The 18,036-nt window shown below is 43.4% G+C and overlaps 1 protein-coding gene across 1 annotated transcript in view; it reads left to right on the top strand.

The window, feature by feature from the left end:
* Nucleotides 1–800: 800 nt before the first annotated feature.
* MAP3K6 (mitogen-activated protein kinase kinase kinase 6) overlaps nucleotides 801–18,036 on the top strand; it is a 58,228-nt gene continuing 40,992 nt past the window's right edge. The window contains exons 1-4 of the mRNA XM_015823539.2: nucleotides 801–1,065; nucleotides 10,349–10,488; nucleotides 16,090–16,113; nucleotides 16,926–17,113. Coding sequence (XP_015679025.2) covers nucleotides 825–1,065; nucleotides 10,349–10,488; nucleotides 16,090–16,113; nucleotides 16,926–17,113 — 593 coding nt within the window. The 5' untranslated portion in view covers nucleotides 801–824. The remainder of the gene's footprint in view (nucleotides 1,066–10,348; nucleotides 10,489–16,089; nucleotides 16,114–16,925; nucleotides 17,114–18,036) is intronic.

The following is an 18,036-nucleotide window of genomic DNA, read 5'->3' as shown; positions in this document are numbered from 1 at the left end:
CAACAACTACAGCAGCAATCCAGAGGTTCCTTCTGCCGTTCTCAACTCTTCCTGCGAAGAGGTCAAAATCTCTTATCTGGCGGCGACGCTCAACTTTCCCGGAACTCCAGGGAATTCCGACGGAGCGCCGGTTGCCTTCGGGGGGGGGCGGGGGGAGAGGCAGGGCCGGGAGCCACCGCCACGGAGCCTCGGGCTTTGCCGGGGATTCGGCGCCGCTTCGCCCTTGCGCAATCGGGGCGCTGTCGCTCGCCCTGCGGGTTTGCACCAACGGGAAAGGCGGCGGAAAAACACGCCGCCGCCGCCGCCGCCGTTCCAGTCGGGGCCTTTCCCCCGGATTGCGCCAGGAGCTCGTGGGCGTTTTCCCGCTTGCCTGCCTGCCTCGCCTGCCTGCCTCGCCTCCCGCCCCTTCGCCCCGAGCAGCGCACAGGAAGGAGAAAATACCCGCGAGGCTTCCGACAGCAACAGCTGCCTTAGCCGCTCGCTTCCTCGGCCCTGGGCGAGCCGTCGGGCACTCGGGTTTTGACGCCCCCGCCCGGGCGGGGCTCGCGAAAGCCACGTGGCTTGCCTCGCGCACCCTGGAAGTTTGTAAATAGCCCTTTCGAGGGAAGGAGAAAGTTCGAGGCAGGAGGGGAGAAAGTGCCGGCTGATTGATTAGCTGGCGGGCTGGGACATTCGCTGCTCTGCTTCCCGGGTTGGCGAGATGGGTCCCTCGGATGGCTGAAGACGCGCGTTTGGAACCCGGGGCCGCCCGGCGTCGCGGCGGGATGGAGGCGACGGACTCCAAGTTAGGCAGCGCCGGCAGCCTCTGGCAGGACACGCTGGCCATGGCGCTGACCCCCAGCAAGCCGCTCTACTCGGCGGGCAGCCAGGGCTGCCGAGAGGGCGGCGGGAGGACCCGAGCCCTGCGCGTCGTTTACGTCTTCACCGAGGATTTGGAAAAACCGCTGCCCCTCCTGTGCCTGCAGGAAGCCTGCAGGGAAGTCCCGGGCACCGAGCTCGCCACGGTGCCTTTTGGCACCGTGATGTTGGGAGACACGGACACTCTGGACCGTTTCTATAACGCAGGTGAGTCCCCTGCGCCGCGCTACCTGGCCCGGTTCCTGCGCTCGTTTCTGCTCAGCCGGGTTTTGGTTTAACCCTGACTGGGTTCCCACGACTTCCTAAACCATAAAGCCAGGTTTCCCCCATTCTCCGTGTTGGACGTCGACTCCCAGTTTGGAGACGGCAGGTTCGGAATTGCTGGACTTGCACAAGCTGAAGTTTGAAGTTTTAACACATCTAGTTTATTTATTTCAGCAAGAACTGGCTGGGTGAGTGGGAGGGAGGCACGGTCAAAGCTGGGTTACCATAAGCTATAATGTGGCAGTCTTAGTTCTGTCTGAATGTTTTGTGTGAATCCGGCAAGTTGTGGAAGCCCTAATTGTTGCATTTAAAACCTGGTTAAACACACAGGCTTAATGTTTTGTTTTAGATCCAGCCAGAAAGTTTCCTGCAATTTTCTGAACTTGTTGCAAATTTGAATCTATTCTTTGAGGACTCAGCAAAATCAGGTCTTCCTTTTCAAATATAGGAATCACATATCTTAGTAAAGGTAGGAAATCAATTCTACCTACTGCTCTGTGAGAGGCCAGCCCCTGTTTCTCTCAGCCCAACCTACCTCACAGGGATGTTGTTGTGGGGAAAATAGGAGGAAGTGGTATCAAATGATGTTTGCTTCTTTGAGTTATTTATAAAAGTTATTTATAATAAAGGCGGGGAATAAATAAATATATAAATACATTCCTGTGTACATTGTAAGTTTTTGCAGAAACTTTGCAGCTGTCTGGGGAAAATTCAAGTACTGTAAACCAGAACAGGAGAGGAGGTTTTATTTCAGTTGCTTGAAAAAGCTTTCAAGAATTTCAGTTTCTTAGAAACTGTTCAGCCTTATCTTGCAATTGCTGCAGTTTTAAACATTATTATTAAATTACTTTGAGCTAATGAGAAATTAATATACCAATCCTTGAATACATAAAGAAGTGTGCCATTAAATTTCACTTATTTGTTTCAAGATGTAATAGTGCCCCTCTTGTCAAAGCAACTCTGGGCAGTGCACAGAATTTAAAATGAAATTGACAGCAGAAATAACTATAAGGGCAACATGTGATCACAAGGAAATAAAAAACAAGCAAGGTCATTGTTTTGTTGTTGATATTGGAGGCTATTATTCCATAGCTTTGTTAATGAAACCCAAACTAATTATTCAGTAATCTAACAATAAAATAAATTGAGTGAGTATCATGTAGAAAACAAGCTACTGAATGCTTTTAGTGCATCTAATCCTATAGGTTTCTGAGTTCAGAGGCAAAGAGCTATTTCTCAATATCTATTACTTTTATCATTTTAATCGGAAACAGCAGGAACTTAATCTTGGAACGGTCAACATGCAAAGCACGTACTTTTTTCACTGAGCTGGTGCCTCTCTGAATCTTTCTGTTTTTAGCCGATGCAGAAAAATATGGAGCATGGTTAGAGGCCAGTTTTTCTAAAGCCACATTTGCTATTTCTCTTTCCCATATAAGGGTCTAATCTGCTCTGGATAATCCTGACAGTTATTTTGCTAGCAGATAAAATGAAGCAGATAAAATGTTGTCCGTTGTGTCATTCTCCAGATTTGTTGCCCTTGTTTGGTTAGACAAATGGTTCTCCTGTTTCATTTCTATTTTCTTGTCTGGTGTTTTTCAAACTTGGCCATTTTAAGATGTGTGGACTTCAACTCCCAGAATTCCCCAGCCAGCACTGAAGTCCACACATCTTAAAGTTGCCAAGGTTGAGAATAGCAATAGCACTTAGACTTATATATTGCTTCATAGTGCTTTAGGGCACACTCTAAGCCAGGGCTTTTCAACCAGTGGTACGGGTACCACCTGTGGTACATTGGCACCTGGAAGGTGGTACGTGGCCATCCTAGAAAAGGGGTAGCGGGTGAGGGGAATGAGCTGAACCGGTGGCAGCACCGCACAAGCCTGAGCGAGAGATGGCTGGAGCTGCAGGGCTGTCGGGGCTCAGCGGAAGCGCCAGGATCAGCACTTCTTCAGGGCTGTCAGGGCTCAGTGGAAGCGCCAGGATCAGCGCCAGGCTCCAGCTGGAGCTCGGCGCTGATCCTGACGCTTCTGCTGAGTCCAGAAGAAGCGCCAATCAGCTGGAATGTTGCAGCATCTCCAGGGTCTTGTGATTTACATTCAGATGCTTGGCAACTGATTCATATTTATGACGGTCACAGTGTCCCAGGGTCATGTCAAGTGACCAAAACCTGCTGCAACCACCCAGCAGACGAGGGGAATAAAAACCAAACACCCCCCCACCCCACCCCCGCTGCCAATCCTCAACAGAAATGCTCACAACAATGAAAACCTCGGACAGGAGGAAGAGCACGGCCGGGTGGGCAGGCAGGTGTCTTGCTCGGCTATGGCTTGGGGGGCACTTTTTTCAGTGCCATTGTAACTTCGAACAGTCACTAAGCGAACTGTTGTAAGTCGAGGACTATCTGTACTTTATCGCTTTTTTCCTTTTTTTTGTTTTTGGTCATCAACTATTTGACGCCTTGCTAGGCGACTGGTGGTTCTCAGATATTGCCATATCCTAAAAGTGGTACAATGGGTGAAAAGGTTGAAAAGCCCTGCTCTAAGCGGTTTACAGAGTCAGCATATTGCCCCCCAACAATCTGGGTCCTCATTTCCCGACTTTGAAAGGATAGAAGGCAACTTTGAGAAATACTGTGTGGTATAGTACCATTGCTGTCTCCCATACAGTATTAAATTATACCTTTCCACCATCACTAACTTGATCATTCACCTCCATCAGATTCCTAAGTAGGCATCAGTTTGCTTTACCTGGGTGGCTGTGATAACCTTCCACCTTGGGCCTCTTTGCTGTGGGTATGTACTTTTGTTGTGTGTTTGTGGCTTTGCATCAGGCTTTGGAGGTTTTTTTGGTTTTTTTTTTTACTCCTGGCATTGCCTATACAAGTCCCTGCGGTTTTCTTGGCAAGATTTGGCAAATAGTTTACCCTTGTCTTCTTTCTAGGTCAGGGGTAGGCAACCTTGGCCCTTTTATGACTCATGGACTTCAACTCCCAGAATTCCTGAGCCAGCGGTGCTGGCTCAGGAATTCTGGGAATTGAAGTCCATGAGTCATAAAAGAGTCAAGGTTGCCTAACCCTGTGAATCTAGGTCTAAGAAAGAGTGATTGGCCCAAGTGTCTGTGGAGATTCTCAGTCATCCAGGTGATAGTTGTCTCAAAGGTGCTTTTTTTTCTTCAAAAGGCAACTGGACTGTTTTTTCCTTGAGGAAGAAGAGGAAAACAATTTGCTTCTCATCCAAGGAGCTTCATCAGTTCTGATGACAGGAGGGCAGGGTTGGGATGGAAGGATAGGTACTGACAGTTGAGACTGGATGGTGGGAGGGGGATGGAAGGATAGGTTCTGCAAAGAAATACAATCCTTCCATTCCCCCCCCCCCCCAAATCAGTACCTATCCTTCCATACCACCACCATCTTGGGAAGCTTCTTGAATAAGAAGCAAAACGTTTCCCTCTTCTTCCTCAAGGAAAAAACAGTCCAGTTGCCTTTTGAAGAAAAAAGCACCTTTGAGATGACTGTTCCAAAGTTAACCAGCTGACTTCAGGACCAAGGCAGGACTGGAACTCATGGTCTCCCAGTTTCTAGTCTGATGCCTTAACCAACTCTTGTTATACGCTTCCAATAGTCTTTGCTCATCTCTCGTAAGAACACCTCACCTCTGCCATGATGAAGCAGCTGTTTAGGCCTTCAGAGAACACACACAGATTTACACGTGGTTTATTCAGCTCTCCCCACTTTCTGGATCTTCACCCAACCCACTGAAACACAAACTAATCAAATGAGCTAGATTTCAGCCATATGCTAGGCCAGGGGTAGGCAACCTGGGCCCTTTTATGACTCGTGGACTTCAACTCCCAGAATTCCTGAGCCAGAGCTGGCTCAGGAATTCTGGGAGTTGAAGTCCACGAGTCATAAAAGGGCCAAGGTTGCCTACCCGTGACCTAGAAAGAAGACAAGGGCAAACTATTTGCCAAATCTTGCCAAGAAAACCACAGGGACTTGTATAGGCAGACGCCAGGGGTAAAAAAAACCACAAAAAACAAAACCAAAGCCTGACGCAAAGCTTCTGGGAGTTGAAGTCCACGAGTCATAAAAGAGCCAAGGTTGCCTACCCCTGTGCTAGGTTAACAAATGTGCGGAGCCAACTTGTGGTTGAGTGTACTGCTTGAACAGTTAGTGACTAAGTTCATATACTGTATTAGGCTGTCATTCATTTAAACATAATTTTGAGCCTAACCACAATTTTTCACTTGTCCTAAGCCATGGGCGGCAGACTACAATATCTAGTTCATACATGCTAATCCATGCAATTATACAAGAAAACCATAATGTGGCTTAATGCAGTGTGTGAACATAGATAACAGGATGCTAATTCAAGAATGCTAAACTCTGGCCATAAATCATGGCCTGATTTGCATGTAATTCTAGGCCACCATAGGTGATCTTATTAAGCCAGAACCCATCTACAGTTAACATTATATGCAAGGTAAGCAGTGTCAAGTTGCTTCCAGATCTGGAAGGATTCCCTGGTAGATTGCCATTCAATAAGGAAAGATGCTGGAGGTGTTAAATATGCAAAGCACTCCTGGCTTCCATCATCAGACAGAATATTATGTTTGCATTTCCTGGTAGAGCTGCATTATGCATTGGATTTGATTCCAGAAAGTTGCCTCAGAGCTTGCAACATCCATCTGCACATCTTCAAAGCCGCTGTGTCATTTCCCTGGCTTGCATATTCAGTCTTGAGAAAAGATGCAGCTATTTTAAAGAGTAATTGGCACTTGCTGTGCCTTTACTTGTGCATGCTCTGAGACACTTTTAAGATTTCTTTCTTTCTAATGCTGTGGTCTGAATTCCAACAGCATAGACAAGATAGCCTTGATTTATGCTGAGCTGCCATCCTATCCGCAAGGAAGATTCGGGGAAAAATATTATTTGTTGTCTGGATCGTCCACATCGGATTCGATATTCTGCAGCCTGCCTTGCAGGGAAGCACAAAAAGGAAGAGAAGTGCAGTGTAGAAAAAGGGGAATTCTATGCAAATGAATGAAATTAGTAGTGGGGCCAGGACAGAAGCAGTGTAATTACTAGGGCAGCCACAAAGGATATGAGAGTGAACATCCTCTTAATCAGTTCTTGCCTGGCAGGCTGAGCAAGTTAAAACTTGGACAGCCACTTGTCAAACTGTCACACCACAATCCAATGTGTCCAAGAGACTTAGCATCAGCACTTGGCATCCAGCTTCACACACGCCTTCTTTGGACCTCCTCTTTTAATTAAGGCTTGCCTTCCAGGTGCAGCAACCATTATTACTTCACTGGATATCTCTACAGTGTTCATTTCCTGCAGCATGCCTGATGTAGCTTTGCTGTAAGCGTTGCAGGAAATGTGTGTGGCAGATTAATGAATGTATTTGGAGCACTGCTAATGCATTATTAGCGCTAGCATGGCCACCGAGGAAAAGGGAAGCTCCCCAGAGCGTCGTTTGTTCGCAGCCCCTTCCAGACTGGAGGTAACCCTGAACGGAATGGACAACTCGTCACAGCCAACTCACTACGGCTAACTCGCCATGGGGCAACTTGCTGTGGAACAATTCAACAATGCAATTTAATTATTTAATAATAATAAAGTTGAAAGGGACCTTGGAAGTCATCTAGTCCAACCCCCTGCTCAGGCAGGAAACCCTATACATTTCAGACAAATGGCTGTCCTGTCTCTTCTTAAAAACTTCCAGTGTTGGAGCATTCACCGCTTCTGGAGGCAGGTTGTTCCGCTGGTTAATTGTTCTCACTGTCAGGAAGTTTCTCCTTAGTTCTAGGTTGCTTCTCTCCTTGATTAGTTTCCACCCGTTGCTTCTTGTCCTGCCTTCAGGGGCTTTGGAGAATAGCTTGACTCCCTCTTCTTTGTGGCAGCCCCTGAGAGATTGGAACACTGTTACCATGTCCCCTCTCATTCTTCTCTTCGTTAAACTAGACATACCCAATTCCAGCAACCGTTCCTTATATGCTTTACCCTCCAGTCCCCTAATCATCTTTGTTGCTCTTCTCTGCACTCTTTCTAGAGTCTCAACATCTTTTTTACATTGCGGTGACCAAAACTGGATGCAGTATTCCAAGTGTGGCCTTACCAAGTCATTGTAAAGTGGTATTAACACTTCACGTGATCTTGATTCTATCCTTCTGTTAATGCAGCCCAGCACTGTGTTGGCCTTTTTGGCAGCTGCAGCACACTGCTGGCTCATATTTAAGTGGTTGTCCACTAGGACTCCCAGATCCCTCTCACAGTTACTACTGTTCAGCAAATACTGTATTTGTGCATTTGGTTTTTCTTGCCTAAATTTAAACTAATTAAAAATTATGTTACTCTTTGTTGTTCACATTTCATTTTGTCCCTCCTTTGGCATCCTTTCTTTCATGATCCTATTCCACTATTTCTTTGATATTAGTCTAACTCTTGTCCCGTGGTGGGTTGTCCTGTGGCGAGTTGACCACGGCGAGTTGTCGTAGACCCACCCTGAATACAAGTAGTCCTCAACTAACAACCACAACCGGGACCTGAATTGCTGCTGCTAAGCAAGGTGGTTGCGAGTTGGTCCTGACTTTGTGATCTTTTTTGCTTAATGGTTGTTAAGCAAATTACTGCAGTTGCTAAGTGAATCACACAGTTGTTAAGCAAATCCGGCTTTCCTCATTGACTTTGCTTGCTGGAAGCAGGCTGGGAAGGCTGTCAATGGCAGTTACAGGAACCCCAAATGCTGCAACCTTCATAAATACAAGCTGGTTGCCAAGTGCATGAATTTTGATCACTGGGGATGTGGCAATGGTTGTAAGTGCGAGGAGCAGTTGTAGGTCACATTTTTTCAGTGCCATTGTAACTTCCATTGGTTGCTAAACAATACTATAGGGACTATCTTATTCATTCATTCATTCATTCATCTATTACCGGTAATTTATTTATTTTACTTCCTGCCTTTATTATTTTTACAAATGATGCAAGGTGACAAACATAACCCACACACCTTCCTCCTCCTACTTTCCCCATAACAACCTTGTGAGGCACGTTACTTGCAGCCTATTTCTAACCAATCATTCTTTACCCGATGTCACTTGCAAATAACATTTTTCAGTTGTTGTTGGTGAGCCCAGATTGAGTTTGGCCATCTCTAGATTTTCAGCCTCCTCCTTCAGTCTCTAGAGAAGCCTCATCTCTGGGGTGGAAAAAGGAAACAGGATTTACCATCACCACCTTCAACCAAATCTACAGTTGTCATTGCAGAAGAATTTAAGAAGAAACACAGCCCAGGATTAGGTGACCCTTTATACATCCCTCTCAAATAGGGAAAAAGTGTTGATGGGTATAGATAAAATATACACATGGTAATCCCTGTAGAACAGGGCTTTTCAACCAATGGTACGGGTACCACCTGTGGTACATTGGCACCTGGCAGGTGGTACATGGCCATCCTAGAAAAGTGGTAGCGGGGGAGGGGAATGAGCTGAACCGGTGGCAGCACCGCACAAGCCTGAGTGAGAGAAGGCTGGAGCTGCAGGGCTGTCAGGGCTCAGCGGAAGCGCCAGGATCAGTGCCGCTTTCCAGCTGATCGGCGCTTCTTTGGGGCTGTCAGGGCTCAGTGGAAGCGCCAGGATCCAGCTGGAGCTCGGCGCTGATCCTGGCGCTTCTGCTGAGCCCAGAAGAAGTGCCGATCAGCTGGAATGTTGCAGCATCTCCAGGGTCTTGTGATTTACATTCAGATGCTTGGCAACTGATTCATATTTATGACAGTCACAGTGTCCCAGGGTCATGTGAAGTGACCAAAACCTGCTGCAACCACCCAGCAGACGAGGGGAATAAAAACCAAACACCCCCCCACCCCACCCCCGCTGCCAATCCTCAACAGAAATGCTCACAACAATGAAAACCTCGGACAGGAGGAAGAGCACGGCCGGGTGGGCAGGCAGGTGTCTTGCTCGGCTGTGGCTTGGGGGGCACTTTTTTCAGTGCCATTGTAACTTCGAACAGTCACTAAGCGAACTGTTGTAAGTCGAGGACTATCTGTACTTTATCGCTTTTTTCCTTTTTTTTTTTTTTGGTCATCAACTTTTTGACGCCTTGCTAGGCGACTGGTGGTTCTCAGATATTGCCATATCCTAAAAGTGGTACAATGGGTGAAAAGGTTGAAAAGCCCTGCTGTAGATAAAACAATTGCTATGATTAAAAAACAATGCTGTAGACCCTGCTTACAATTCTGGGAAAGATTATGATCAGGTTAATGAGCAGCATCTGATTATAAATCTCCCCCAGTGCTTCTTTTATCTTTAAATTGAACTGGACAACTTTTCAAAAAGGGTTTTTCTTTATAAAGTAGGCCAGATTGCCTTAGGAAAAGGGCACAACCTGGCTAGAACATTAAGCAGGAGTATTCCTGTTAGAAAGAAAGAAAGAAAGAAAATGGGTGCTGGAAGGTGTTTTCTGTTTTGTTTTTACAAGTCCTTCTCTTCAAGATTACAATTGCAATTATCTCTCCATGTGCATATGTTTATACACACATGCGCACCCACATATCTGATCATCTAACAGACAAGTCTAGCAACAATCTTTGAGAACAAGAACATTAGAAACAATTCCTGCAAACAATTATACACACACTTAAAAAGCAGCAAGAGAAAAAAAAATGCAGTGGATGGAATGGATCAGTATAAGTTGCCCTAAGGTTGTTCATCTCTTTCAGTGTTGTTTGAATGGAGCAGCAACTGTTTTGCGAGATTTTAGCCTGGGTTCTTGGTTCAGCCTGGGATATCTTGGGAAATTCTCCCTACAAAGTACATATGGCAGCCTCTTGTTTTTCCCATTGTCCTCAGAACAATCAGATCCCTTCTCTTTCTCTCCAAGAAAGATCTCCAACTGCTTGATAAATTGCGTGGGAGGGTTTGGGTGCTAGCTGCAAAGCTGCATGGAACTTCAAAGCTCTGGGTTGACAATGAACAAGCAGCAGGGTGTGGTCTTAAAACATTAAAATACCAGGGTATGTTATGTTTTTGCGGGACGTTATGTCCCTGAGGATCAGAATGCTTTTTTCTCTGTTTGTGCAAGAGGGGGCACTTTTGCTGCTCAAGATGAACGAGATTGGCCTCAGTAACCTGCCCTTGGCCACCAACCAGATGAAGGCAGTGTGGAAAGGTTGAGGAGATGTTCCTCTATGGTTGATATCTGCCCTTTCTACCTTTGCAGATGTGGTGGTTGTGGAGATGAGCAACAGCTTGTGCCAGCCTTCACTTTTCTATCACCTGGGAGTCCGTGAGAGCTTCAGTATGAACAACAATATTCTCCTTTGCTGTTACACCGATCTTCCAGAATTGCAAGCTCTCCGTGTGAGTATGGTCACAGGGCAGTTCCAATAAAAGGAAATATATGCAGCACAGGGCTGAAGTGTGGAGTCCTTGATGCTCTCTGAGTTTGATTTGTTTGCTTAGAGACGTTTCATTGCCCAACTAAGTAACACCATCAATGCTATGCTATATCAGTGCTATCCGCAGCACTGATGAAGTTAACGTAGTTGGGTAATGAAACCTCTGCAGGCAAACAACCACCAAGAACTGCATAGTGCAATTTGTTAGGAGGCACGTTTTGGAGATTCAGCCATACTGAGAAGTTCAGACTCTTGGCTAGATTGGTTTGAACCAGCTGTTCCTAAGGCAGAAGGAAGCAGGCATCAAATTTCTGGTATCTACCTTTCAAAGAACTGAAGCCCCAGACATCTATCATTTTTATTAAAGATTTTAAAAAGCATAAGAATGAATACAAACTAATATAAAGTAAGAAAAAGAAAAGAATAAGGAAGAAATAAAAGAAAAAGCTAAAAATGCAAGATAGGGAAAAAATAGAAGAGAAATAGAAAAGAAAAAAGAAAGATGCAAAGTAGCTTCTGATCTTCTTTATAGTGGTTATCAGTACGTTTATAAATTTACCCCTTTATTTATATAACTACTTTACCGCTCAACATAACTTGCTTCTATCTGTAATCTACTCTATCTAATTGTCAAAACCATAAATGATAAGTTTAGTTTTTGTTCTGCTTCATGCAAAAAGTCTAATAAGGGATTTCCAGTAAGTAACACATGTAGATATTATCTTTTCTCTGAACAAAAAAGTTGATTTGACTATTTCAGAAAGTTCCATCATGTTGAACAACCATTCCCCCATTGTCAGCAATGCCAAATCTTTCCATCTTTGTGCGTACAATAATCTTGCTGCAGTTATCACGTACAAAGATAAACTTTTTCAAACTGGTTGTCTAGCAATCTCAAAAATAAATATCTGGCCTTAATGTTAAACCCCTGTTTTCCATCAATTCTATTTGGTCTTCTGTTTTCAATTTTTTTTTTGTTAACATCTTCATCTTCTGTTTATCAACCTTAAAGCCTACTAATATATCAAATTGCAGGGGGCGTGCTGGCTCAGTGGTTAAAGATGCTGAGCTTGTCAGCTGGAAAGCTGACAGCCTGGGTTTGATACTCGAATGCTGTGTGATGGGGGGGGGGGGAGCTCCACATTCTTGCCCCAACTCCTGCCCACCTAGCAGTTCAAAAGCATGCAAATGCGAGTAGATAAATAGGTGCCACTTCGGTGGGAAGGAAACAGCGTTCTGTGTGCCTCGGAATATAGTCATTCTGGTCACATGACCACAGAACTGTCTTTGGAAAATGCTGGCTCCTTCAGCTAAGAAACAGAGATGAGTACCACCCCCAAGAGTCGGACGTGACTGGACAGGGGAAGCTTTTACTTTTATCTTTATATCAAATTATTTTAATTTGCCCATTAATGTTTCAATTCCCTTTAAAGGATCTTCCAGAACAAATACCAAGTGATCTGCAAAAGCTTTTAACTTACAATTCTTTTTAAAATCTTTATTCCAGCAATCCTCTCATCTTGTTTTATGTCTCTATTCAATATTTCAAGAACCAAAATAAATAAAAGAGAGGATCGTGGGAGCCTGCCTTGTTCGTTTTTGTATCACTTGGGGCTTTTTAGATCTCCGTTAGCAATTATTTGTGCTTTCTGTGAAGCGTAAATCGATCTTACCTGTTCGCTCCAAAACTGATACTTTTCAAAACCTTGAACTGGAAATCCCAATTTAAATTGTCAAAGGCCTTCTCTGCCTTTTGTTTTCCAAAATGTTGTTCCAAATTCTCCAAAACATCCGAAAACATTTGTTCTTGCAAAATTTTTTTCAATTCTTCCAGTTTCTGATGAGAATTCATATTGTGTTTTCCACATTTCTAAAATGAGAAAATGAGAAAACCTCTCTAAAATGAGAACACCTTTTAAAAAAAGGTGTTTTTTCAAAAGGCAACTGACTTTGTTTTTCCTTGAAGACATTTTTTTGCTTCTAATCCAAGAAGCTTCTTGGAGGAGACGCGAAACGTCTTCAAGGAAAAACAAAGTCCAGTTGCCTTTTGGAAAAACACCTTTGGGACAACCATGACGTGGATGACTGAGAATCTCAATAGACACGTAGAGATTCATCATTTTGACATATCTTTAGGGGGAAGGCCAAACTAGAAATCTGAAAATCTGCTATGTAAGACAGCCTAAGGGGTGGGAAACATTCCGTTTCCTTTTTTCAAGAATAACTATGTGGATTCACAACCAGAGGTTTTTAGCACACCTTCCTCCGTCTTCATGCAGCGTATTTAATAACAAGACCGGGACAGGGAGGGGAATATTGGCTTCCTGTCCCAGAGTGAGGTTTTCCAAGTGATTTCTCAATACATTTCCAAAGCGGGAATGGCCATAGGTATTCTAAGAATATAGGAAACTGCTTTCTGCTGAGTCATGCTCTTGGTTCTTGGAAGTTCAGTGTCAACCCCACCCACAGACAGGGGCTTCCCAACACACCTTAATGGACAGATGTTTTTACAGGCACTGGATAACCCAGAAACGTAGTATGCAATGGAAGAGGCTGGCCTAACTTACAGGTAGTCCTCGACTTACAACAGTTCATTTAGTGACCATTCTATGTTACAACAGCACTGATAAGTGTGATTTATGACCGCTTTTCACACGGTTGTTGCAGCATCTCCATGGTCACACGATTGAAATTCAGCCACTCGGCAACTGACTCATATTTATGACGGTTGCAGTGTCCTGGGGTGACATGATCTCCTTTTGCAACCTCCTGACAAGCAAAGTCAATGGGGAAGCTGGATTCATTTAACAACCGTGTTATTAACTTAACAACTTACAGTGATTCACTTAACAGCTGTGGCAAGAAAGGCCATAAAATGGGCCGAAACCCACTTAACAACTCTCTCGCTTAGCAACATCAACTTTGGCCGCAATTGTAGCCGTTAAGTCAAGGACTACCTGTATGGTCTCTGTTGCTGTTGTCTTGTGTTATCGTTTGTGCTAACCAGCGTATCCTGTGGCTGTAGCGTTTTCATACAACTACAAACTGCAGCTTGGTGCAAAGCTATCTGCATCTCTTATTGTCCCCACTTCTTCTAATTAAAAAGAAGTACACACCCCAAGCGCAGACAGTGTTATATCTTGGAATCAGAAATGCAAATAGATTCCGTCGCATACAGGCACATGTGGAAATCTTCAGAGCGAGCTTGCAAAAATATTGCTGGTTGCTGCTCTTTGGCTGCTGCAGCCCACTTTTCAACTCGGTGTGATTAATAATTGATTAGATCCACACTTAGTCAGACCCACTGAAATTAGTGAAGCTGAAATAAATCAGGACAAAATCTGTTTCCATTGATTTCTATCAACTGGCTTTCAGTATGTGTAATCTCGGTTGAACTTACATCACCAAGCTATTGCTATTTAAAATCGGCATATGGGATACAGATCCTTTTGCTAGTGTTTGAGTTTAAACGGATTAAAAATAACCATTCATTGACCAAGAGGTCATTAAATTTCAGCACCTCTCCTCTCCATCCAGTGCTGTAATAGATTATTCTTCTAAGATAAATTCCACGGGATAAAAATTCGGCCCTTTGTGCCATACGTGAATAATAACAGCAACTGCTGTACAATACTTTGGGAAGAATTCCGAAAAGGAGTGTTGGAGTGTTTCCAAGCATTTTATTTTATTTTATTTTTATTTATTTAGAAAATTTATATTGCCACCTACTTGCACATGGCAACTCAAGGTAGCTTACAGGACACATAAAAACACAAAAGAATTAATAATAAAAACATAAAATAATAATCCACCCATCCCGGCAACAACACACATTCAACACACATTTAATGGGCTCCATCCTGTTCTGGGTTCCTCAGGCTTGCTGGCAGAACCACGTTTTCAGGGCCTTCCAAAAGAGTGTCAGAGTGTCTAATTTCTGGATGGATGATATTCCAGAGGGAGGGAGTCACTACCATTTTGAAGGATCTTCTCTTAATTATTTCTGATGTGCCATGTAGTGCTAAATACAGATAGTCCGCAACTTACAACAGTTCATTTAGTGACCATTCCAAGTTACAATGGCATGAAAAAGTGACTTATAACCGTTTTTCACACTTACAGCCATTGCAACGTCTCCGTGGTCATGTGATCAAAAATTGGATGCTTGGCAACTGACTCATGTTATTGCGGTTGCAGTGTCCCGGTAACATGTAATTATCTTTTGCGACCTTCTGACAAGCAAAATCAATAGGGAAACCATTAACAACCGGGTTACTCACTTAACAACCACAATGATTCATTTAACCGCTGTGGCAAAACTCACTGAACAAGTGTCTCGCTTAGCAACATCAGTTTTGGGCTCAATTATGGTCATGAGTCAAGGACTACCTGTATACCCTTTAGGGCATGCAGACTTAAAACTAGATTAAATCTCCTGCATCACAAGGTAGGCATATCTGTATGCCTCCCTATTAAGGTAAAAGGCATTAGAAGCTTCCAGAAAAATCATTTGGGCAAAGAAATTAGGAAATGAATGATGACATTTATTTATCTATCTAATTTATATAGCTGCCCATTTCACCAAAAACAACTCTGTGCAGTGTACAAAACTCTAGCTGATAAATTTGGGGAGTTAAAGCTGAGATCTCTTAAAGTTGCCCAGACTGAAAAACACTGCTCTTAAAGCAAAGATCGAAAACTTGAACCTTCCAGATGTTGACAGATTACAGTGCAATTCCTCTCTCTATATTTGTTATCTTTATCGAAATTTGGGTCCAACACATCTAGGGGGGGAGCATTAGGTTAAGGAAGGATGATATGCAATTACTCTTTAATTGTTCTAAGGCTGATCTAGTTCTATGGTCCTTGAAAGTTGTGGTTTGCAGCCTTTGTTCTTTCAACTCTGTTATTTGCATAACAGATTTCCCCATGCTTAACTCTGCTTCATTTCATTTTCTAGATCAAATGCAGTGGTGGGATTCAGATATGTGAACAACCGGTTCTCTGTGTGGCTGCTGTTTCTGGAAGTCCATTCTGGGCCTGGGCAACAAAACATTAGCTACTGGTTCTGCCGAACTGGTGCGAACTGGCTGAATCCCACCGCTGATCAAATGACTCGGTGGATCATATATTCGCCATGCAGATTCTGTTGGCACAAAGAGCTAGGCTCAAATGTGGCCAGTTGGTTGATGGATTCAGCATGTTGCGAAATTTCAGCTACTTCAAGCTTTTGGCCTTTTGGTTTAAATGCATCAAAAAGGCTAGGTTTGGTCAATTGCAGACTACTCTGCCCTATAAGATGGTAATTGCATTCCTTTCTTCTCAGTCAGGATACACTTTTCTTATGTAGGTGTTATTATTCCTCTAACTTCTAGAGTAGCCAGTTGTTAAAACTGAGCATTTTTGCACTTGTGACTGTTGGCCAGAAGAATTGATTTCAGTAAAAGGTCCTTAATTTAATAGGTTTATAGCTGCTGAAATGATCTCTTTTACACATTTACCTTCAGGCATATTTTGCAGTGGGCAACTTTCTAATATGTTTTCCTGGTTTTCTTTTTTCTAGGAAGTGATCTTTCAGAAGAATTCGGTAAGTCTAGATTATTATCTGTCATTCCTGATATTTTTTCTATTCTTGAGATTGCTTATTCAAAAGGTTATCTCGCCTTCTCCTTCTCCTCCTATGCCTACTTCTCCTCCTACTTCTACTCCTACTATCTGGGTAAAATGGATATAACAGCCAATAGTCTGTTGATCAGCTTTCAAATACAGAAACTCCTTGCCAAATATTGGTTACAAATTCCATCATAAAATACAGATGCCTGGAGTTAAGGGAAGGACCATAAGAAAATCTTAGAAATAAGAGTGTTTTAAAAATTCTTTAATGTTCAAGTTGCAAGATAAATTTAAAAAAACACTGAAAAGGGACTGCCTGTTTGAGAGTCAATTTCTGGTGAACTCATAGGCCACAGAAAGTGAAAAATTGAGAGCTGATGGTGTAGGGTGGATATGAGGGTCTGGTGGAATGTTTTCAACCTTCAATCCATCCTAAATTCACCAACCTCTTTTGTAAGAAGTCATGGCCAAAGTAAAATGAAGAGAAGACTCACCCAATCCCAGTTCCATTATTTATGCAGTTTTGAGTCCCTAGCAATAATATTTAGTCACTAAGAAGAGCCCTGTTTCCCAACCTTGGCAATGACCAGGTTGGACTTCAAATCCCAGAAATCCACAATCAGAATGGCCATTGATGAGAGTTCTGGGATTTGAAGTCCATACACCTGGAAGTTGCCATGGTTGGGAAAACATGAACAAAGGTATTGTAATGTAAGAGACATTTTCAAAGTGAAGAATGGGAGGTAGATGGGATTTCTGTACCAACACGTCCTGTATCTCTTCTAGGACAGCAATGGGAGCTATACCTTCATCCCATATGTGGTGACAAATCAGAAGAAGGTCTTCTGTTGTGACGTCGGCACCATGATGTGCTTGAGTGAGCTTTACCAGTCAAACTTCAACATGGAAGCCTTCTTCAATCCACTCACAGGGCAACTTGCTAAACTGCTTGAAGGCACTTCTGTCAGCTCCAGGTAATGCTCCCGTCCTCCTTTTTTACTTCAGGAGTTTGATATGAGCAGCAAGAAGAACCTTTCCAGATTCAGTTCTTCAAAGGTGAGAACCTGGAAACCATATCCCAGGCAGGGACAGGCAACCTTTGGAAGGTTTGGGCTATGCAAATTTACAAGTGTAACGAGTCACTTGATGGGTGAACTCTGTACATTGAGTTGACTAAGCAGGAACGTGAAGCACGACTTTGTAAATAAGGCAATCATGGCAGACCACTTGTAAAACTTTCAGAGTGATTAGATATACTCTCAAAAATATGTCTTTGATTCCTAACAGCTGTGTATTATTTTTGGTATCTATGGCATTATCTAGATCAATACCTATCATTGGGAATGTCAACAGACAAAAGCGGTTGAGTTCCCTTGGCCCTTTATTGCCTACTCTGGAGAGAAAACAGACAAATAGATCTTTAATCTGACTCTGAAGAACAGTTATGTGTATTTGTAGATAGCAAAGAAGACAGAAGTGAGCAAATAGACTAGAGTTAAATATAGTTAAAAATTAACCATATAATATTAAAGAGGGAACGAGCCCAAAGAAGCCATTCTGAGATACCCATAGTAGCTAAGGACTACTCTAGTGTCTACTCCTAATTCTGCCTGAATTAAGCAAGAAGGCCGGTGATTGAAAACAGGGAGATTGTATGCAAAATTCTTTGGAATCTTCTCTGACAAACAAGATGAACAGCCTTCTATTTCTGGAGGTATGTGTACCTCCCAAACCTGAACTTCCATCAAAGCAAAAGCTTTTGAACACTTTGATCTCAGTTTCTGGAGTAATTTGAGGACTTAGTTAGACTTCTTAGGAAACTGCCCCGAAGCCTTCTCACGTTTCCTCAAATTCTAGACCTTCCCCCCATTGTAACGTTTTAGCTTCTGTCAGACTT

Source organism: Protobothrops mucrosquamatus, unplaced genomic scaffold (assembly GCF_001527695.2).
Source record: "Protobothrops mucrosquamatus isolate PMUCROS unplaced genomic scaffold, P.Mucros_1.0 scaffold1906, whole genome shotgun sequence".
Taxonomy (NCBI): domain Eukaryota; kingdom Metazoa; phylum Chordata; class Lepidosauria; order Squamata; family Viperidae; genus Protobothrops; species Protobothrops mucrosquamatus.
This window is presented reverse-complemented; position numbering and strand designations above follow the sequence as displayed.